The sequence below is a fragment of the Protobothrops mucrosquamatus genome, unplaced genomic scaffold (genome assembly GCF_001527695.2).
Source record: "Protobothrops mucrosquamatus isolate PMUCROS unplaced genomic scaffold, P.Mucros_1.0 scaffold235, whole genome shotgun sequence".
NCBI classification, from domain to species: domain Eukaryota; kingdom Metazoa; phylum Chordata; class Lepidosauria; order Squamata; family Viperidae; genus Protobothrops; species Protobothrops mucrosquamatus.
The window spans coordinates 1,372,175-1,394,492 of record NW_015386586.1 but is presented as its reverse complement, the minus strand read 5'-3'; the positions used below and the strand labels follow the sequence as shown (position 1 = coordinate 1,394,492).

Genomic DNA, 22,318 nt, shown 5'->3' with positions numbered 1-22,318 from the left:
AATTCCTTCCCACCCTCCCTAACAATTCATGGCAGGATGTCAGCAAAGCCAAGAGGTGAAGATGGCAGACCTGACAATGTAATACACACATAGACACACACCACATATCCCAATCTGGGATGAGTAGTATCAAGTCTTGCCTTAGGCATGAAAGCCGGCTGGGTGACTTTGAGCCAATCACCTGGTGCCAGTGAGTTCTAGTCCCACCTAAGACCTGAAAGCCAGCTGGGTGAGTTTGGGTCAATCACTAGGAGACGGTGAGTTCTAGTCCTGCCTTATGTATGAAAGCTGGCTGTGTGACTTGGGGCCAGTCCCTCCCTCTCAGTCCAACCCACCTCAAAGGATTGTTGTGGAGAAAATAGGAGGAGGAAAGTGTGTTGGATATGGTGGATGTCTTGAGTTATTAGTAAAACTAATAAAAATCAGGCTACAAGTAGCTCAAAATAAATTTATTTTTGTTTTATTAGTATGCTGTCTATTATTTTAAATAATAAATATAAATTATTTTATAAAAAAATACATTCATTTTAGCACTGAATAGCATTTCATTTTGTCCTACTTTCTCCTTAAAATTGTTAGTTTTTATTTCCAGGCCAGGCTTACCAAGCACTCATACCAGAAATGTGCTTGGTTAATATTTGACTCATTATATAGATCATGAAACCCAAAAGAGTTAAGCAATAAATCCGTGGTTCACTTCGCCTAGTTTAATGCAAACCCAGGTTTGTGTTCATCTGGAATAAATGAATGCTTGAGCAGGGGGCTGGACTAGAAGACCTCCAAGGTACCTTCCAGCCCTGTTATTCTATATTTCTGGAATTTACAGGTAGAGGGTGCAAACTATCAGTTTGCCTTTTGACCAGTAGGAATTTCCCCATTTGTAGCCACGGCAACCATTTTGTGAGATGGCTTTCTCATAGAGGCTGTTGTGGGTCAAAGACAGCAGTTCGGATTTGTCTCTTAACGGTTTTCATTTTTCCCCAGTTGTGGCCTAACAGAAACCGGTAGCCTAGTGGTCCACTCTTACCTAGGGATGCTTGAGGCTGTGGCATTGCTTGATGGGATAACAGGTAGTCCTTGACATACAACCATTCATTTAATGACCGTTCAAAGTTACAACGACATTGAAAAAAGGGACTCGAGGGCCTGTTCTCACATCTATGACCATCGCCACATAGTCATGGGATCAAACTTCGGGTTTGACGGTCGCCTGGGTATCCCTGGGTCACGTGTGATCACCATCTGCAAGCTTCTGACTAGCAAGGCCTTGGCGGACGCCAAACTCGATTAACAAACCACATAATTCACTTAACAACTTCAGTGATTTCCTTAACCACCATGATAAAAAGAAGACCACACAGCGATGCACATCTCATTTAAGAACCATTTTGCTTATCAGTGGACATTTTTGGACTCTATTCCAGTCGTAAGTCGAGGACTGCCTGTATCACCATGCTTGCTTAGCTGCCAGAGAGCAGGAGCTCTGAGCTGATCCTTGTATGGCGAGCTTACATCTAGCACTGGCTGGATTACAGATAGGTCCTCGGCTTACGACCACACACGGAACCCCCACATTTTCGTTGCTAAGCGAGACAGTTGTTAATTGAGTTTTGCCCCATTTTGCGGCCTTCCTTGCCTCCATTGTTAAGCGAATTCGTGCAGTTGTTAAACTAGTCACAGGGTTGCCAAGAGAATCTGGCTTTCCCATTTTTTAAAAGGTCGCGAAAGGCGATCACATGACCTTAGGACACTGAAACCGTCATAAATATGAAACGGTTGCCAAGCATTTAGATTTTGATCATGGGACCGTTGGGATGCTGCAACGGTCATAACTGTGAAAAACGGTAATAAGTCAGTTTTTTCAGCGCCATTGTAACTTTGAACAGTCACTAAATGAATTGTTGTAAGTCGAGGACTGCCTGTAATGGGCAAGATGAGTTTTCAGAGGCTGCTTAACATTGGGAGGACAGCAGAATCCAGTGCTGGAAGAGGAGGAAATAGGATTTAAATTTTGCTTCCCTGGTTAGCTCCACCTTTGCAGCATCTTTTCCTGTGATTTCAGCCTTGGGTGTGTGAGCGGTGGACAAATTTGTGTTGTTTGTTTCCCAGCCCTCCTTCGCCTCCTTCCCTCCCTCGGGAGGGAGCATTAATTGGTAATTTTAGCTTTTAGCCAGAACCGTTTGCTAGTTGCAAAACACAGTTGGCAAAGTGAGTTCAACAGAGGCGAGTCGTTGGCGCAATTGTGTGGTAGCGATTATAGTCATCGGGAAGAGCGTCGCAGCTCTTGAAAATGATGGTTTGACATCTGTACTTTTTCATTTTTTGGCTTCTTTATGACACTTTAGGTACTCCTCGACTTACGACTATTTAGAAACCATTCGAAGTTACAACGGCACTGGAAAAAATCGACACAGACCTTTTTCACACTTACGACCGTTGCAGCATCCCCATGGTCACGTGATCAGAACTCAGGCCCTCGGCAACTGATCCGTATTTACCACGGCCGCAGGGTCCTTGGGTCTCGCAATTCCCTTTTGCGACCTTGTGACAAGCCAAGTCAACAGGGAGGCCAGATAGATTCACTGAACAAGCTGTGTGACTCAACTGAACAACTGCAGGGATCCGCATAACAGGCGTGGCAAAAAGAAGTTGTAAAATGAGGTGCAATTCACTGAACCACCGCCCCACTTAGAAGCGGAAATTGTGGTCGTAAGTCGAGGACGACCTGCGATGTGTCTTCCGTGGTTCTCTCTGCCTTGAAGGAAGATTTTGGAAGGTAGCAAGACGCTTTCTTAAGGGGAAAGGATGGCCGTGGAGACTTGGCCTAACCTTAACGCCTCGGTTGGCTATTCAGCAATTTGGGGATGCAGTCAATCCTCGATTTACGACCACAGTTGAGCCCAAAATTTCCGTTGCTAAGCGAGACAGTTGTTAAGTGAGCTTTGCCTCCTTTTCACGACCTTTCCTGCCACACACATTACACAAACCCCCGCAGTCGTTAAATTAGGAACACAGTTGTGAAAGTGAATCCAACTTCCTCCTTCGGCTTTGCTTGGCAGAAGTTCGCTAAAGGGGGGTCACGTGACCCCGGGGACACTGCGACCGTCGTAAATATGAGTCAAGCATTTTGATCATGTGGCCACGGGGATGGATGCTGCAGCGGTCGTAAGTGTGAAGAACAGTAAATCCTTTTTTTCAGTGCCGTTGTAACTTCAAACAAGGACTAGTTGTGTATCCCAGGTGATTTGATTCTAGAAATCTTTTTTTTTTTTTTCATATAGTCTGCAAATCGGACTTTATTGAACCTTGCAGATCTTAGAACTCTGTATTTCCCTCCGCGTGGCTTGCCTCCCACTGAGTTTAGTTGCACTTCTGATTAGCTTGCAAACTGTTTTCTGCCACTCCTCCTTACATTGTTGGTTTTCTCAAGCAAATAATGCTGTTTGCTGTATCCACAGCAACCAGTTCAAACACACCTCAGCAGTGCAGCTGGCCGTCTTTTTATGCTTCCTTTGAGAGCTGCTTCCTTGACCCTGTCGGGGTTCAGAGGCTTCTTTTCACCCCAGGTGACCCATTCAGATCACGGGAATCCCCCTTTCATAAACCACCTGCAGGTCTGGCCGATACTTATTTTAGCTACCGTTCTGTAACCAGGTTTTGCAGAATTGTCACCAGGAAGTTTTCTGGACAACACTTTGCCCATCCCCCTTTTGGGACCTGTGCATAAGGAAAAGTCTAATAAATATACATTTAGTCCTCCAGTTATGACCACAATTGGTCCCAAAATTTCGGTTGTTAAGCAAGCCAGTTTTTAAGTGAGTTTTAATCTAGTATGCTGGATTATTAGTTCTATGCAAAACAAGCAACTTTACAGTGACTTGGCAATATAAATAAATAGAATGCATTTGTACACAGTTAAGTTAAAGGACATCTATATGTTTTGTGTAGCTTGTCAACTCCTCCAAAACAGTGTTTCTCAAACTTGGCAATTTTTAAGACAGGTGGACTTCAACTCCCAGAATTCCCCAGTCAGCCCTGTTGACTGGGGAATTCTGGGAGTTGAAGTTCACCCCTCTTAAAGTTGCCGAGTTTGAGACGCACTGCTTTATTATAACAAGGTAGACGTGTAGTAAACAATTTGGAAAAGATTGTAATCGTATCAGGAAGAAATTGTGCCAACAAAATTAATTTCAGGATGGTTTGGAATATTACAATTAGCAAATCAGCAGGTATCCCCCCCAAAAAAAAAAAGTGTGAAGAAAAACGGTCCTGAGGACTTCTAATGAGGAATTACGGGAAAGAGAATATGAGCTGACGTTTTGAGTCGGGATAATATTTTTTTCATTCCTCAAAGGAGTTTGTTTTTTTTAAAAAAAAATCAAAGCACAATTTTTTGATCATTCAGCTTTTGCTGAATTGTGGATGTCTCAAACTGATGGAAATGACTTTTGTATTGAGGACATTTCTGGGTTTCGCCATGATTTTATGGCATAGAAAGATATTATTTCAGTTGCTTGCATAAAGTGTAGACTGCTTGGTGGTTTCCTTGCAGAGGTTTCATGACCCAACTAGGGAACATCATCAGTGCTGGAAGGGGCATTTGCAGCAAACCTCTCTCCCTTTTAACACTGATGATCTTATCTAGCCAGGTGAGCTGAGCTGCTTACAATATGATAAAATATGCAAATGATAAAATATTCTAAAACCAGATTAAAATTGCAAACAGTTCATACAAACTTAAAAACTCGTTGGTCTATAACCATCTGCAGAAAAAGTTGGAAATAAATAAGCATTGCCATTTAAGTTAGCAGGTCGTTAGTTATCCTTAAGGGGAACTCGAAAACCATTTCCCTTCTTTAAATAAACAACAACCTCTCCATCAGCAACCAACAGCAGCTGTGTAATGACAATGCTGGCTTTAATGATGGTTGAAAGGTATTCTTTGAAACTTGGTAATTTTGAGGCTCAACAGTTTTGGGGGGAAAACTATAGTAACTTTCGACTGAACTTAGTTGAGGTCAGTTTTGCTGCTTTTTTGGCCTTCCTGCTATATCAGCATTTCATGACTTACCACTGCAATTGTTGCTAATCGTTTCTGTTGCTAAGCAAAACAGTTGTTAAGTGAGTTTTGTCCCATTTTACGACCATCTTGCATAGCAGTTACGTGAATCACTTCAGTTGTTAAGTGAGTAACACGGCTGTTAAGTGATCCCGGCTTCCCCCATTGACTTTGCTTGTCAGAAGGTCGCAAAAGGGGATCACGTGACCCTGGGATGTTGCAACCGTCATAAATATGAGTCAGTTGAGAGACGTCCGAATTGTGGTCCCGTGATTGGAGATGCTGCAACGGTCGAAAAACGATTGCAAGTCACTTTTTTCAGTGCCATTGTAACTTCAAATGGACACTAAAGAAATGGCTGTAAGTCGAGGACTACCTGTGTATACAACTGCTTTGCTTAGTGATGGGAGTTCCCAATTATAGTTGTAAATCAAGGACTGCCAGCATGAGAACACTTTTATTTTCCCAGAGATTTCACTTTCCATACTTAGATATTACTGCTTTCTCTTAGTAAATCTAGAAGCTGAATTCTTGGGATTGCATTGGGATTCCGGAATGTGCAATCAGGAGAAAGTTTTGCAAGACTTGTGCTGCAACTTGCTGTAACAAGGTTTACCCTATCCACGCATGTAAAAGGTTCCTGGAAAACGGCATTTCCAGACCCTCTTCCTCCTTGGAGGTGGCTAGCATCCATGATCCTCTCTCTTACCTTAAAATTCACATTTCTGATATCAGAAGAAGACCCTCAAAATACATTTGTTTTTTTGTTTTTGTTTTGTTGTGTTCTTTTTATATTAGGTTTTTATTGTTTGTAAGCCACCTGGAGTCACTGAGAGTGAGTGGGCAGCCATATAAATCCCCTAAATAAATAAATAGTTTGGGAAAGAGAGGTGCTGCGCTGCTGGACTCTTGATATGACCACACACACATGCTTGAAAATTGACAGTTTTGTTGGGAAAACCAAGGATTTTCTGAGGAGAGATGCTAGAGCACTTTTTTTTTATGAGTGACACATACCAGGGCTGGAGAAATAGCTTGTACCACTAATGTTGACAATTTGTAAGTGAGCCACTGCCTGTTCTTGTTGCAAATTAGCACTCAGCACAAGTGAAAGTTGTTAAATTTGTAAAGCATAGGTGGTTTTTTTTTCTGTTTTAAGTTTTCATGCTTTTTTCTGTGTTTTTTTTTTCTCTCCCTCTTGCACGGTTTCATCTGGATCGCAACAGGGAAGAAGAAAACGAGGTAAGTGCTAACTTAACTCCACTTCTGTTTTGGGGTGTCTAGAAAGAAAGATTTGCCCATTAGAAGAGAAGTGGCATTGGAGAGGTGGGGAGGGGAGTCAAAAGAGAGAAACAAAAATGACTTTTAACCCTTCCTTCCATGTTTCTCAAAAGGTGCTTCATACAGGTAGTCCTTGACTTATGGCCACAATTGAGCCCAAAATTTCTGTTGTTAAGTGAAGCATTTGTTAAGCGAATTTTGACCCATTTTACGACTTTCCTTGCCACAGTTGCTAAGCGAATCATTGCAGTTCTTATGTCAGTAACACAGTTGCTAAGTGAATCTGGCTTCCCATTGACTTGTCAGAAGGTCACAAAAGGGGATCAGGGGACACTGCAACTGTCATAAATACGAGTCAGTTGACTAGCGTCTGGATTCTGGTCACGTGACCCTGGGGATGCTGCAACAATCGTTAGTGTGAAAACCAGTTGTAAGTCATTTTTTTCAGTGCCATTGTCACTTTGAACTGTTACTAAACCAGGGCTAGGCCACCTTGGCTCTTTTATGACTGGTGGTCTTAAACTCCCAGAATTCCTGAGCCAGCCATGCTGAGGGGAAAGGGAGAGGTTTCCATGCTGAGCCATGCTGGATCAGGAATTCTGGGAGTTGAAGTCCACCAGTCATAAAAGAGCCAAGGTGGCCTACCCAAGGTGCACTAAACAAACTGTTGTACGTTGAGGACTACCTGTATTTGCCAAATTAGTATATAACATTAAAAGAAAATCACAGTTATGAAAATCTATTATCAGTCAACTAAGTTGACCTGCCATCTATTGGTTTGGGTCAGTCTTTTTTTTTTTTTTAATTTATTCCTCTTTTTTGAAACCAAATAGCTCTAACTTGATCCCGTTTTGACTTGTAGGGCAAGAGTGACAATGTCCAGAAACCCGGCTTTGTCAAAGGCCCGGCGGTCTTCAAGGGACTGGCGTCGAGCCGTTTCTTACCCAAAGGTACCCGGACAAAAGTGAATCTGGAGGAACAAGGGAGACAGAAGGTCTCTTTCAGCTTCAGCCTCACCAAGAAGACGTTGCCAAACCGGTTTCTGGCCGCATTGGGGAACGAGAAGCTAAGTGAAGGCCCAAGCACGTCGCTCCCACCCCTTCCGAGTGACTTCACTTCTAAGGCAAAAACAGAACTCGGCGATCCCTTGGGGGTCTCCGAGGAATTTTCCCCCCCAAAGCCAAAGGCGGAACTGGGCAAGATTCATTTCAAGAAACATTTGCTAAATGTTACCACAAAACCTTTCCCGGTTTCTGCAGTGCCACCAGTCCCAGTAGCTCCACCGCCACCTGCTGCAGTAGAATTGGGGGAGATGCCGTCATCCCCTCCTCCCCCTCCTCCCCCTCCTCCTCTGCAGATAAAACCAGCTCCCACACCAGTGCTGATTCCAATAAGTGCACCCCAAGTTGCAGCACCAGCCCCCATCACTCCTCTGCTGATACCCTTTGTGGAAACCGTCATCCGAACGGCAAAAGAACCACTGCCCAATCCAGCACAGGAGACTTTGGAACTACAGAATGCCGTGGTAGGGGATTCTGAAGCACCCCTGGCTCCTGGTGTTTCTGAGGATGTCGAACCAGCACTGGTGAAAAGACATCCCCACGCTGCGAAGGAAGAAGAAATTGCAGAAGTTCCCAAGGGTGCTCCAAGTTCAAAGAAACCAAGGAGAAAGTTCTCATTGTCAGAGGGGGCATTGCCGGGTTCTGAATCTGATGAAGATTCGGTGAGGACCTCCTCAAGTCAGCGGTCCCACGAAATCAAAGCAGCAGCCAGCTCGGAGAAAGAAAAGGACTCGCAGAAAAGCTCTGCACCTTCAAAAACGGAAGAGCCATCAAAGGTCTCTCTGCGATCTAGATCGGAAAGGGATGAAAAATATTCCAGCTATTCACGATCGGAAAGAGATTCGAGGTACTCCTCCCGGTCCAGATCAGACAGGGAGAGGAGGCGAAGCCGCTCCCGCTCCCGTCCTAGATCTGAAAGGGGCTCTAGAACCACCTCATCTTATTCTAGATCTGAGCGGTCCCATTACTACGATTCTGACCGGAGATACCACAGAAGCTCACCATATAGAGAGAAGACACGGTATTCCCGCTCTTACCTGGACAGCCGGGTGAGAGAGAGTTCCGATTCGGAAGAAGAGTACCGGAGGATGCATTCTAGATCGTCTACAGATTCACGGCATACATCTTCTCATTCCTCATCTTACAGAGATTCCAGGTCCTCGTCCTCTTACTCAAAGTCGGAGAGGGAAAGCAGCAAGACAGATTCTGCTTATTCCGATGTGGAGAGAAGAGGAAAACAGGCCAGATCAGAAAGGGGAAAACGAAGGATTTCTGAAAGTGAAATATCGAAAAGGTGCTCACCTGTCAGCGAGCTGCGACATCGGCGGGACGCCTCCCATTCTAAAGCAGAAGGCAGCGGGAATACATCCCGATCCAAGCCCACCTCTTCCAAGTCATCTGAACCCAAGTCAGATAAATTTAAGAGTTCTTTCTGTTGTACAGAATCTGAGGACATCAAAGATCAGTCTAATTGTGTAGACTCGGAGACTTCTGGCGTACCAGGCTGCGAAACAAAAACCGCTCATTCGCAGAAGCCAGAAACAGAGAGGACTTTTTCTCCAGTAAGTCAGTTCAGTGACTCACTGACATTCGGAAAGCTGGAGGAATCAAAAACAGGTTCTCCTCTTTCTAAGACGAATGAACTTGCAGGAATGGATAGCCATATCAGTATTGACCCGGGATCTTTAGGTAACACAAGAGGTGATCATTTAAGAACATCTTCTCCAGTAGAACTGGATACAAATGGGTCCACGGGAAGGAGGACCCCGAAGAGATTATCCTCTTCTTTTGAAGTAGAAGAGATTGACCTGTCTTCTGACGATAACTTAGATAGACCTGAGCTACCCCGTCAAGCCAAAAGTCCTAGACTGTCATCAGATGGTCTCCAAAACCTATCTCTACCCAAAGGACATAATCCAGACGAGTCTCTTATTTTTTCTGGTGAATCCAACCTTCAGCTGCTGGAAGAAAAAATTGAGATTTCAAATCTTGCTTCATCTGAATACGTATCTTCTTTTACCAAGCAGGTCAGTCACTCTAAAATCTTGTCTAAGGAAGGGAGTGATCCAAGAGATCCCTCTTGTAAAACCAAAGATCCCGCCCCATGCTACTTGCCAGAGGACGCCTCTGTTTCTTTGTGTTATTCAGAAATTGAAATTGAAGTGGAGCCTTCGGACACAGAAGCTACTCAAGAACCTCCTGCGGGCGTTCACGCGGAGATCCCCGTTCAATCCTTCACGTCAACTGACATAGAGGATCAAAATCCATCCGAGTTGGCTCAGGAAAATGAGAAATACACAGGTTTCAGTTCAGTGGAGCCTACCCCAGTCAGAGGTTTTAGAGCAGAAGAATATTTTGTGGAAGTAGACAATCAGCACGTTGCACAGCAACAACCAGCTTCTGAAAATATGCTCCATCTTGAGACTCCCATCCAACAGAAGGCTAAAGAAGTCTTAATGTGTTCTGAAGTTGCCCTTGAATTAGATATCCTGCCTGCAGAGTCCATTGTCCAAAAAGTGAAATCTCCTTTGAAGAATGAGCATTGCTATTATTTAGAGATGCCAGTGAAGGAACCAGAGAAGGAGGAACTTGAGGAGAAAGATGCAGTTGTCTTTGATGAAGGGACGGCGTCCGACATGGATGAACCAGCTCCTGGAGTTTTGGTGATGAAAGACAAAGAAGACTCTCTGATAGAATCCGCCTTTTCAGATATGTTGTCCCCTTCTTGTCATATCGTCGTCACCGTAGAAGAAACCGAAACCATAGAAGAAGAGCCCAGATACGGTAGCGGCAGCAATACTCCAGAAATCTCTTCTGTCCACAATGAAGATTATTCCGATACGGCCGAAAGCGCGAGCGAGCACCCGAGCGACGAGAGCGAGACCGAGGGCTCCGATTCGGATGATAGCAGCGTTCCCAGGAACCGCCTTCAATCCGTGGTGGTCATTCCAAAGAATTCCACCCTGACCCTGGAAGAGAGCAGCTCGTGTTCTTCACGAAACAGTCAAAGTAATCGACGTTACTTGGATCACTGGGAAGACAGCCGGCCCGAGTCCACCAAGCCGTTCTCGGAAGACATGCCGGATAGTTTGGAAATGAACAACAACCTGCCAAATGAAATCAGAGCTTTGCCTTCTAGAGACACAGAGAGAAGCTTAGCAACGTCGACAGAGCTCAAGAGAACCGAGGGGCCGGGGGGTCTTCAGCCACAGGCCTCCCAACCTCAGAGCGACGATGTCGACAGCACCAGCCACTCCGAGCCAGCCCCCGATGCTTTCCATAAGCCGGACGAGAGAATCGTCTATAGCGAGACAACCTCGGTCACTCGGTCGGTCGGCGCGTCCCAAGGAGACGACCTACACTACCTTTCCGGATTTGAAATGACCAACACGATGTCCAGGTCGCAGGCCGACGTTTCCAAGCCGGACCGTAGGCAGGGAAGGTCTGCGTTTGCGGGTCTTTCCCATCCTGCCGATTTCTCGCGGGAGGACGGCTTTCATTCAACGGAGGACTTGGGGAGTTTAGGGTGGGATTTCTCCCAACCCGAGAAGCCCAGCAGCACATACCAACAACCTGATAGTAGCTATGGAGTTTTCCCAGGTTATGTTTACCCCCCACCGCCAGGCCCGTATATGGGGTCTCACGGTTATTGGCCTGACAGTGGCTACTGGGATCCAAGGCTGACCAACCGGCCTTCTGCAATTAGTTACGAGCGTATACAAGGACAAGTCCCTGATTCGCTCACCGAGGATCACGAGGAGTACGAAGAAGTGGACCGATGGGTGGACGAAAGCCAACTCTATTTCCCTGACCAGTCGGTGAAGTTCCAGTCACGGGACCCCAGGGAAAAGGGGTCAGTGCAGGCCCACGAGATCAGCAGCAACTCGGCCAAAGACTTCCCAACGACATCCCGAGAGAGAAAAGAACAAGGGGCAAAGGCGATGGAAAGAAATGACATGAAAGAGCGGGGGCCGCTAAAGAAAAGGTTAACCGACTTGGGGAGCGATTCGGAGAGCGACGGGGGCTCCCAGGAAAGGAAGAAAACCAAAACAGAGAGTGAGCCGTTGCCCATCCTGCCTCCGGGTTCCCCGACGGATCATCCGTTGTGTTTCATGGAAGACTTCCGGGACCCCCAGCGTTGGAAGGAATGTGCCAAGGAAGGGAAAATGCCCTGCTACTTCGACCTCATTGAAGAGAATGTGTATTTGACAGAAAGGTAATGTTATTTATTTGCGTTTCATCTTTATTAATTTTTCAAGTAATTCAAGACGGCAAACCTATCCGCAATAACTTTCTTGTCGTATTTTAACAACCCTGTGAAGTGGGTTGGGCTGAGAAACAGTACTTAATCCCAAGTTTCCCGGTCACCTTTTGTGCCTAGGGTGAAACTAGTACTCATCATCACCTGGTGATTGGCCCAAAGTCACCCAGCCGGCTTTTATGCCTAAGGCGGGACTAGAACTCATCGTCTCCTGGTGATTGGCCCAGAGTCACCCAGCTATTTTTGGTGCCTTAATGCAGAACTAGAACTCACTGTCTCACAGTGATTGGCCCAATCTCCCATCCAGCTTTCATGCCTAAGGAAGGACTAGAATTCCCCATCTCCTGGTGAATGGCTCAAAGTCACCCTGCCTGCTTTCATGGCTTAGGTGGGACTAGAACTCACCCATCTCCTGAATAATTGTCCCAACATCACTCAGCTGGTTTTCATGCCTAAGGTAGGACTAGAACTCACCGTCTCCTGATTTATTGCTAAAAATCTATCCGCAGGTATCTTCTCAATTACTGGGTAGCAACTGCTAAGAGTTAGATAAGGGTCAACAGAATTCAAGGAGAATTGAACTTAGCTCACTTGTAGCTTCGTAAATTTTCCAGGCTGATGTCCCTTTTCACTTCGCCCCCCTCAGTTCTGTCATTCTCTCTCGCAAGGGGCATGAAATTCCAAATGTCGGGGACCTGGGCAGAAAAATGCTTTTCTCCAGGATCCCGCCAGCGGGAATTCCTTGCCTGACAGGATCCTGAGCATACCCCTTCTGAGAGGGGGAGGGGCAGGATTTTGCTATCCCATGGAATCTAAAATGTTGTGCCTAAGATTAAGAACAGGGTGGATCGTTACGATTCCTTCCTGTACTTTTGACTTGCTCAGGGATCTCTAGCGAGAAGAAGAGCTGGAAAGGGTGCACCATTCATATCCATTGAGGAGAAAGTGCTTTGGATCGGATGTGAATTTACTTGTGTGAATTTACTTAGCAGGTGCAACCCGGTAACAGCTCATTAAAGGAGCTACATCTTTTTCTTTCTTCATGTGGCTGCAGAAATTGGATTGGGTGTGAAGTTACTTCTGTGTATGGCGGCTCATTAAGAGTACCTACATCTTTTTTGTGGGTTCATGTGGCTGCAGAATTTGGATCGGGTACGAATTTAATCCTAGTGCCTGACAACTCATTAAGAGTACCTACATCTTTTATGTGGGTTCACGTGGCCGCAGAATTCAACCTGCGGTGGATAGGTTAGGAAGGCCAACACAACCGACAGCTGTGACTTCGCATAGTTGCGAACATAAAGCAGTGTGTCCACCAAACACAGTTTTAAATAATGAACTTAACGGAGGTTCTGCTTCGCCTTAACACATAAGACCCCAAAGTTAAGAGAGAGCAAAATAATTGGGTCAGGCTTGTTTATCCTGTTCAAAAGAAACATTTCCCTAAAAAAAATTTTTTTTGTCAATGTAACACAATCTCCTTAGAAAAAAGAACAAGTCGCACCGGGACATCAAGCGGATGCTGTGCGAATGTCCAACCGTTTCCAAAGAAGAAATAGTCCAGGGAGAGGTGGCGTGCGGAGAGGATTGTCTGAACCGTTTGCTGATGATCGAATGGTAAACCCTGTTTTGCCTTTGCCTTTTCATCGCCGTGCAGGGAGAAAAACACACCACCAAGCGGAATCCGTTCCTTGATGGTTAAAAGTTGCACATACCCAATGTTTTTATTTTAACAGTAGACATTGAGTAGACATTGGTGGATGAGGAACATATGCGTTTTCCCCCCCCTCCTTTTTTTTTCTTCCTTTGCTAGGAGTCATGAGGTTTTGTTTTGCCCAGAACAAATGTACAGGCAGTCCTCGACTTACGACAGTTCATTTAGTGACCGTTCAAAATTACAACCGCACTGAAAAATGTGACTTAATGACCGTTTTTCACACCACCATACCAGCATCCCCATGGTCACATGATCAGAATTCAGACACTTGGCAACTGACTCATATTTATGACGATTGCAGTGTCCCCGGGGGTTCACGTGATCCCCTTTTGTGATCTTCTGACAAGCAACGTCAATGGGGGGAGCCAGATCCACTTGACAGCTGTGTCACTAATTTAACAACTGCAGTGATTCACTTAACATTTGTGGCAAGAAAGGTGGTAAAATAGAGCAAAACTCACTAAACAAATGTCTCATTTGCCAACAGAATTTTTGAGTTCAGTTGTGGTTGTAAGTCAAGGACTACCTGTAGTGGGTAGATAACCTGCATCTTAACAGGTATCCTCAACTTTCAACTGTCATTGAGCCCAAAACTATGATCCTAAGACCTAAGTAATGCTGGTCATTACTTAGATAACCATATGCCCATGATTGATTTTACAAACTTTTTTTTTTTTTGGGTGGAGGTCAAAGTCGTTAACAAATACTTTACCCACAATGAGTGTGTTTTGGGTTTTTGTTTTGTTTTTTTGTTTTTTTGCCAAAATGAGAAGTAAATACTGGTTTTTAGCAAAAAATAAAATTAAAAAAAGTCGTGAATCGTAGCCTCGCTGCAAACAGCTATAAACGTGGTCTAGTTGTTGAGTGCCCTAAATGCTGTCATGTGACCAGTAGGAGGACAGGTGTCAAACTTCAAATGAGGGCCATAAGCAGACCTGGGGAGGTCTGTCACTAAGTCGAGGACTACCTGTATTGATAGGATTTGAACCTAGTCCCCAATTTTCATTTGTTTCTTGCCTTCCTGCCTCTCCCACTTCCTAGAAGTAGGATCTCACTGCTGAGAGTGTCAACATAGAGGCCAGTCTTCTCTCTGTAGGGATGATGTTCCACAGGGAAGGAGCCGCCACGAAGAAGGCCCTTCTTCTGGGTCCCACCAGATGGATCTCCTTAAGAGGGGGGACCCATAACATCTCTTGCCTCCCTGCTCTGTTGGGTTGGGTAGGTATGACGGGGAATACAGGCCTGAGAGAGATTCTGACACGGCTCCAGTGTGCTTGTCAACCTCCCCTCTGTTGTGCTCAGTTCCTCAAGGTGTCCCAACGGAGAGCATTGTTCGAATCGGCGGTTTCAGAGGAAGCAACACGCAGACGTGGAAGTCATTTTGACGGAGAAGAAAGGCTGGGGGCTCAGAGCGGCCAAGGACCTCCCTTCGTAAGACTTCGCCAACTGCGCTCCGTTTTGAGAAGAAGAGAAATTTTGCAAAAAGAGAGCGGTCCCAGTTCTGTGGGCCTGGGGTGGATTCTCTGCCACACTTCTGTCTTCCTGATTCTATCAGTCGTGGTTTTTTTTTTTTATGTTTTTTATTGGTGTTTTGTACCATGCCTTTTATTTATCAATAACCCAAAGCAGTAAATATATCTAATCTTCCTCCCTCCTCCAATTTTCCCCACAACAACAACCCTGTGAGGTGGAGTGGGACTGGCCCAAAGTCACCCGGCTGGCTTTCAAGCCTAAGTCGGGACTAGAATTCACAGTTCCCTGGTGATTTGATTCAGAGTTACCCAATTGACTTAGCTGTCTAAGGCAAGACTAGAACTCACTGTCACCTGGTGATTGGCCCAAAGTCACCCAGACGGCTTTCATGCCTCAAGTGAGACTAGAATTCACCACCCCTTGCTCTCTAGCCTGGTACCTTAATCACTAAACCAAATGGGGAGAAGACACCATCCGAGGCTCTTCCCCAATTAGTAAATCTGGAAGTTAACAAGGATTTAAAATGAAACGCCTTCAAACCCACTTTTCCTCCTCCTCCTCCTCCTGTCTTCCTCTTAAGAAGGAACATAGATGCAGACAGTCCTTGAGTTACAACCATTCATTTAGTGATGATTCAAAGTAACAACACAACTGAAAATAGTGACCTAGGACTGCTTTTCACATTTATGACTTACTTATATAATCACGTAATCAGAATTAAGACAACTTGGCAACTGACTCGTGTTTATGACGGTTGCGGTGCCTCGGCATCACGTGATCCCCTTTTACAACCTTCAGACAAGCAAAGTCAATGGGGAAGCGGATTTGCTTAAGAACCGTGTCAGTGACTTAATAACTGCACTGATCCGCTTAACAACGATGGCAAAAAAAGTCATAAAATGGCCCAAAACTCTCTTCACAGCTTAGCAACAGAAATGTTGGGCTCTATTGTAGTTGTAAGGCGAGGACTGTGGAGCTGTGATTCACTTGAAGGCAGGAAATTTGCCAGGAGGCACCACCGCCTGCCCCTGGATTCAGTTGTTGGTGAGAGCCCAGGTACCACGAAGAGAAGACAATCTGTGTACACAATGGTACAGGTTAAAATGAAATTCTGATGCCCTTCCTTCTCGAAAGAGATAGATAAAGATACAGGTACCGCTGTGTGTTAGATTTCTGTGCCTTTTTTGCCCTCTTTTTAATCCTCCTTTCGGTTTGCTTAGTAACACCTTTGTCCTGGAGTACTGCGGAGAAGTCCTGGATCACAAAGAATTCAAAACCCGAGTGAAGGAATACGCCCGAAACAAGAACATCCATTATTACTTCATGGCCTTGAAAAACGATGAAGTGAGTGTCAACATTTGTGGTAAAAAATATTAAGAATTGCAGCCGATGCTGTGGCTGGGAGCAGTGAGTAAAAGATGGTGTTTAAACAGAGTTTAAATTAAACCTGGGTGGGATAGGATTGCGGGTAAATTCTACCCTCTTTTCACGTGACTTCTAAATGCAGTGAATACTTGTAACAATATTGTGCTGCGCTAATTGAAAGACTAATAATTACTCAGAGGATGTCCCAGGAGATTCTTATTAAATGCTTATGCGTGTTAGCGCGGATAACTTGCTGTAAGTCGTTCTCAACTTACGATCGTTTGTTTAGCGACTGTTCAAAGTCACAACGGCTCTTGTCTATTTGCTTTACTTTAATTTGATACAAATTGCCATCGATTTAAAAAGTGGCTTAACGGTTGTTTGAAGTTACAACAGCTCTGAAAAAAGTGAAATACGAGCAGTCCTCACACTTACAACCACCTCTGCATTCACACAACCACACAGTCAAAATTCGGGTGCTTGGCAACTGGCTCGTATTTATGACAGTTGCAGGATCCCCATGGTCATGTGATCAAGATTCAAGCACTTGGCACCCGGCATGTACATACGGCGGTTGCAGCGTCCGTGGATCACGTGATTGCCATTTGTGACCCTCCCTCCCTCCAAGCCAGCTTCCGAATATTAAATCCAGGAGAAGCCGGATTCACTTAACGACTAAATAACTCCCTTAACTGCAGTGATTCGCTTAACAGCCAGAAATGTCATAAAAATCAGGCCTGGCTCCCTTGACAACCGCCTTGGTTAACAGTGGAAATTCTAGTCCCAATTATGCTAGTAAATCAAGGATTATATTTATAGAGAATCTCTGGGCAGTAGTTGCTGTTTTTTACAATGGAACCGGCATAGCTTACGTACACTTGTGTGCGTTTTTGTATGTTTTGTTCATTTTTTTAAAAATCCAAGTCAGGGCCTCTCTCTCTCTTTCTGTCTCTGTCTCTCTCTCTCTGTCAGAACCCCCTATGCCTTTTGCCTTTCTTTCCTATCCTTCCATTTTTCGGGTCCTGCCGTTCTAATGGGGGTGAGCGGGGGGGGCTATGGGTCTTCTGCAATGTCCTTCCTTTGCTTTGCAGTCTATCCTTTTTGAGGTATCTTTCCTGGCATGAGAATGGAATGTGCCTCCCGCCATCTCTGCCTTATCTCCAGGCTGAGGGAAGACACCACAGAGAAACCTGGCAGCCTTGAGAATGGCCGTTTTATCAGTTCTTTCTCACAACAATTTGACACCGGTGGATTGGCTCAGTTTGAACCAGCCGTCTGGGCCGTTGGGGTGGGGTTTGAATGGGTTTCTTTTAATCTTAACATTTCTGGCAGGAAATCTTTTGAAAGCAGAATATAATAGAATAGAGCTGGAAGGGACCTTGGAGGTCTTCTAGTCCAGCGCCCCCTCCCCCCCTTAAGCAGGAGAACCTACACCGTCTCAGACAGGTGACTGTCCAGTCTCTTCTTGAAAACCTCCAGTGATGGAGCGCCCACGATGTCTGGAGGTAAGCTGTTCCACTGGTTAATTGTCCTCACTGTTTGGAAGTTTCTCTTTAATTGCAGTCTGCTTCTCTCTTTGATCAGTTTCCAACCATTGTTTCTCCTCCTGCCCTCTGGTGCTTTGGAGAATAGTTTGACACCTCCCCTCTTCTTTGTGGCAGCCCCTCAGATACTGGAATAATTAATATCATGTCTCCCCTGTTTCTTCTTTTCTTTAAACTAGCCAAGCCCAAGTCCTCCAGCTGTTCTTCGTACGTTTTGGTCTCCAGGCCTTGGATTATTTCAGTTGCTCTTCTCTGAACTTTTTCCAAGGTTCCAACATCTTTTTTGTAGTCTGGTGACCAAAATTGGTTGCAGTATTCTACGTGTCTTATTGTTTCACGTGATGTTGATTCTATGCCTCTGTTTATACAACCCCAGGATTGTATTAGCTTTTGGGGCTGCTGCTACACACTGCTCACAGTCAAGTGATCGTCCACTAGGACTCCAAGGCCCCTCTCACTGTTTTTGAGCCTAATCTGTACTTGTACCTTTGTTTTTTTTTCCTGCCTAAATGTAAAGCTTTGCTTTTCTCCACATTGAAACTCATTTTGTTGGATAGGGCCCGTTGTTCAAGTTTGTCAAGATCTTTTTGGATACTGAGTTTGTCTTCTGGGGTGTTGGCTGCTCCTGCCAGTTTGGTGTCATCTGCAAATTTGATGAGCTCCCCTTCTAGCTTGCTCAGATCCTGCCTTACTATCCTGTTGTCAATACTTTCCAGTAAAAGTTCCTGTTGAGACAATGCAAGTTTCAGGAGTTCTGCTTTCTTGGGAGGCTTAACTGAGGCAGGTCCCCCCCCCCCTAAAAGAGGCATTAGTAGTCCTTGTTTAACCACAGTAATTTGGAGATAACTCACCACTAAGCATGTGGCCATAATACTGACTCAGGACAGGAGTTCCATGACTTCCAGTTGCCGCTGTTAAACAAAACCTGCATGGTTGTTAAGCGAGGACATCTCGTGACTGCCACTTGCAATTTCCCACTGGTTTCCCCACTGACTCTGCTTGAAGGAAACCGGCAGGAAAGGCCACAAATCAGCCATCGGTCAGTCCCACTTCTTTAGCTGCAATGTAACTTTGAACGGTCGCAGAACAAGAGGTCGTTAAATGAGGACTAGCTCTGCAACGGTTTCCTTTCCCTTTTCAGATAATCGATGCCACGCAAAAAGGAAATTGCTCTCGTTTCATGAACCACAGCTGCGAGCCAAATTGTGAGACACAGAAGGTGAGTCGTGGAACGGTAACGTTGGCACAACTCCCCCCCCCCCCCCCCCGTGGACTGACAATTTGAAGAGAGGTGTTTTTAAATTAAAGTCGAGGGGGCAAATTATACAACCTGGATTTTAAGTTCTGTTGGTTGTGTGTCCTCCTGCTCCCCCTTTTGTGTTGGCAGTTCCTCAGGCTGTGTATATGTTTGTGTAAACATATATCTTTTGGCAGTCTGAAACCCAAGTATTTCAAAGCAGCCGTGATTTACAGCACATTTAAAAATTAAGATGCTGCCCATTATAAAGTTCCAGTTTAATCCTGTTGTCCTCTTTTGTCCTCTGCCCTCCTGATTTTAGTGGACAGTGAATGGACAGCTGAGGGTTGGCTTTTTCACCACCAAGCTAGTAACTTCTGGCTCTGAGCTAACCTTCGACTACCAGTTCCAGCGATATGGGTAGGTGCTCCTTCCTTCCTTTAATCACATTTCTTTGCTATTTCCCTTCTGAGTAGGAAGAGCTATAGTATTCTGCAGGTTATCTTCTTGGAAATATTCCATTATTCTTGCAGAGAAGAAATTGAACTCTGCAATATATTTGAGAGTGCAGCAGATTAGTTTGGGGAATTCAGTCTTTCCAACTTCTTGTTAAATATCTTTTTGATTGAAGGAGGGAGGAAACGAAAGGGAGGGAGGGAGGGAAAGAAGGAGAGGAGAGGAGAGAGGAGATTGAAGGGACGGAGGAAGAAAAGAAGGAAAGAGGTGAGGGGAAGAGGGAGGGAGGGAGGGGAGACGGAAGGAAGGAAGGAAGATGGAAGGGAGGGAAAAGAGGAAGGAGGGAGGGAGGGAGGAAAAGGGAGTCATTTGTCTTAAAATCAGAGTAGCTCATGTAGGTAGGGTGACTATCTTGAATGTGAGAATAAGAAACCTGCTTGGTACATGGTGTTGTCTAGATGATACAGAAGATGTTTTAATTCAGGGTTGATTAGCATTAGTTCTTTGATAGAGATGGATGATAGAGAAATACGAGAGAGAGAGAGAGAGAGAGAGAGGGGGGGGGGTAGATGAGATAGACAGACAGAGATATACATACGTATGTGATGGATGGATGGGTAGAGAGACAGACAGCAGATAGAGATAAGAGAGACATAGGTAGATATAAACAGGTTGTGGCTCCGTCTTGTGAGCCCCTCTTATCGAAGGAAGAAGGCTCCGAACATGAAGGAGAGGAGATGGCTAGGCCTCCCTCTCCAGGACCCTCCTCTTTGGCAATGCCTCAGGTGTCTCCCGGAGAAGAGATTGGCCAGGAGCCAGGTGTTTCTCAGATTGGCCAGGAGCCAGGTGTTTCAGATAGTGAGGAAGAGAAGTTGTGGCTGGATCCACGCCAGCAGCGACAAGCGTGCGCAGCAGAAAAAGAGACGTGCCAGAGATTAAGCTGAGTCACTGGACCACACCCCACAGGCTATAAAAGGGAGGTGGTGGCCATTTGGACTCTTGTGACGGACAAAGCTGAATCTCTGGTGAAGTAGTTTGCTGTGGACTTCATTTTCTAACTGTATTGTTTTTTGTTCTCTGAGTAAAAGTCTTGGCAGGCAGCTACGGAGCTGCTGCCAAGTTTTTCTTATCTGTGGATTGGAGTGTGGAGGAGTTCTTTAACCCTCGGCTGGCTGTTTGGGTGTGTGTGTCCGACGGGGACAGAACACAGATGAGATACCATGTTTCCTCGAAAATAAGCCCTAACTTGATTTTTGGGAGTGGGTCTAATATAAGCCGTGCCCCCAAAATAAGCTCTAGTTTTGGGGCGAGGCGCACGCCTAAAGATCAAGTTAGCATGGGGGGTAGGGAAGTGGAACTGCCCCATGCGCCCCACACCCACTTACCAGGCCTCCCATGAATCGACACACCTGCCCCACCTCGCCGGTCCACTTTTTCTGCGGCCGAAGGAGCAGCTTCATTCTGCAGCTGTGCGTGGAGCTCCGGCCTGCATTTCGCTCTCACAGGCCTTTCTGGAAGGCCCGTGCAGCCGAGAACCGAGCTATGCCTTTCCTGCGAAATGCAGGCCGGAGCTCCATGCGCGGCTGCAGCGGCATTTCTTTCCTCGTGTGCTGATTGACTGCGAGGTGAGATGGATGGATGGATGATAGATGAGGATAGGAAGGTAGGACAGGCAGATAGACAGAGGATGTAGAGCAGTGTTTCTCAACCTTGACAACTTTAAGGCACGTGGACTTCAACTCCCAGAATTCCACAGCCAGCAACGCTGGCTGTGGAATTCTGGGAGTTGAAGTCCACGTGCCTTAAAGTTGCCAAGGTTGAGAAACACTGATGTAGAGGGAGGGAGGGATGATAGATGAGGATAGGAATGTAAGAGGGGCAGACGGACAGGCAGATGATATGCATAGATAGACAGACAGACAGGCACAGAAAGACAGACAAATGGATGGAAAGAGAGATCATACAGACAGACAGACATGCATACATGCATACATGATGGAGAAATAGAAAGATGGAGAGACAAAGATGAGATGAAGCCTGTTTCAGTCCCTCACCGAATGTGTGTTTCCAACAGCAAAGAAGCCCAGAAATGTTTCTGTGGTTCCGCCAACTGTCGGGGTTATCTGGGTGGAGAGAACCGGGTCAGCATTCGCGCTGCGGGAGGCAAAATGAAAAAGGAACGGTCGCGTAAAAAAGATTCGGTAAGCACTGAGGGAGTGGGGGAGGGCGACTTAAAAAAAACAACGGGCCACTTGGAGGATTCCTTCGGATGCCCCTGGATCTCCCACAGTCCCCCAAAGCTGTGAAGGGCTGGGCAGATGCTCCAGATCAACAAACCAGCATCCTTGTCACTCTCCTTAGCCCAAGAGAGAGACTGAGGCGGCTTTGGAGTCCTTTTGTGCTGCCCTCCAAGTGTGTGAGAGCCCTAAAGCCTAATTGTCACATTGTGATATTGTAGACACAACGGTTCACTGTGATGCTTTCTCCCATGCTCTTCCTCATGTAAGTGTAGATCTGTATTTTTGTTGCCACTGCTACAAAAAACAATGTTCTGCAACTTTAGACCAGTGGTTCTCAAACGTTCACTTTAAGAGGCGTGGACTTCTCCCAGAATCCCCTAGCCAACATGCTTTAATAGGGGAGGGCTTCAACTCCCAGAATCCCCCAGCCGCCATGCTTTAAGAGGGGGGGGACTTCAACTCCCAAAATCCCCCAGCCGGCCTCCTTTAAGGGGGGGGACTTCAACTCCCAGAATCCCCAGCCGGCATGCTTTAAGAGGGGGGGACTTCCACTCCCAGAATCCCCCAGCCAGCCATGCTTTAAGAGGGGATGATTTCCACTCCCAGAATCCCCTAGCTCAGTGG

At 45.7% G+C, this 22,318-nt stretch overlaps 1 protein-coding gene across 1 annotated transcript in view; it reads left to right on the top strand.

The window, feature by feature from the left end:
- SETD2 (SET domain containing 2, histone lysine methyltransferase) overlaps positions 1–22,318 on the top strand; it is a 62,650-nt gene that overhangs the window by 7,301 nt on the left and 33,031 nt on the right. Inside the window, exons 3-10 of the mRNA XM_015814290.2 lie at positions 6,286–6,301; positions 7,203–11,617; positions 13,148–13,279; positions 14,682–14,810; positions 16,073–16,196; positions 18,903–18,980; positions 19,321–19,418; positions 21,529–21,655. Of these exons, the coding sequence (XP_015669776.2) occupies positions 6,286–6,301; positions 7,203–11,617; positions 13,148–13,279; positions 14,682–14,810; positions 16,073–16,196; positions 18,903–18,980; positions 19,321–19,418; positions 21,529–21,655 (5,119 nt within the window). The remainder of the gene's footprint in view (positions 1–6,285; positions 6,302–7,202; positions 11,618–13,147; positions 13,280–14,681; positions 14,811–16,072; positions 16,197–18,902; positions 18,981–19,320; positions 19,419–21,528; positions 21,656–22,318) is intronic.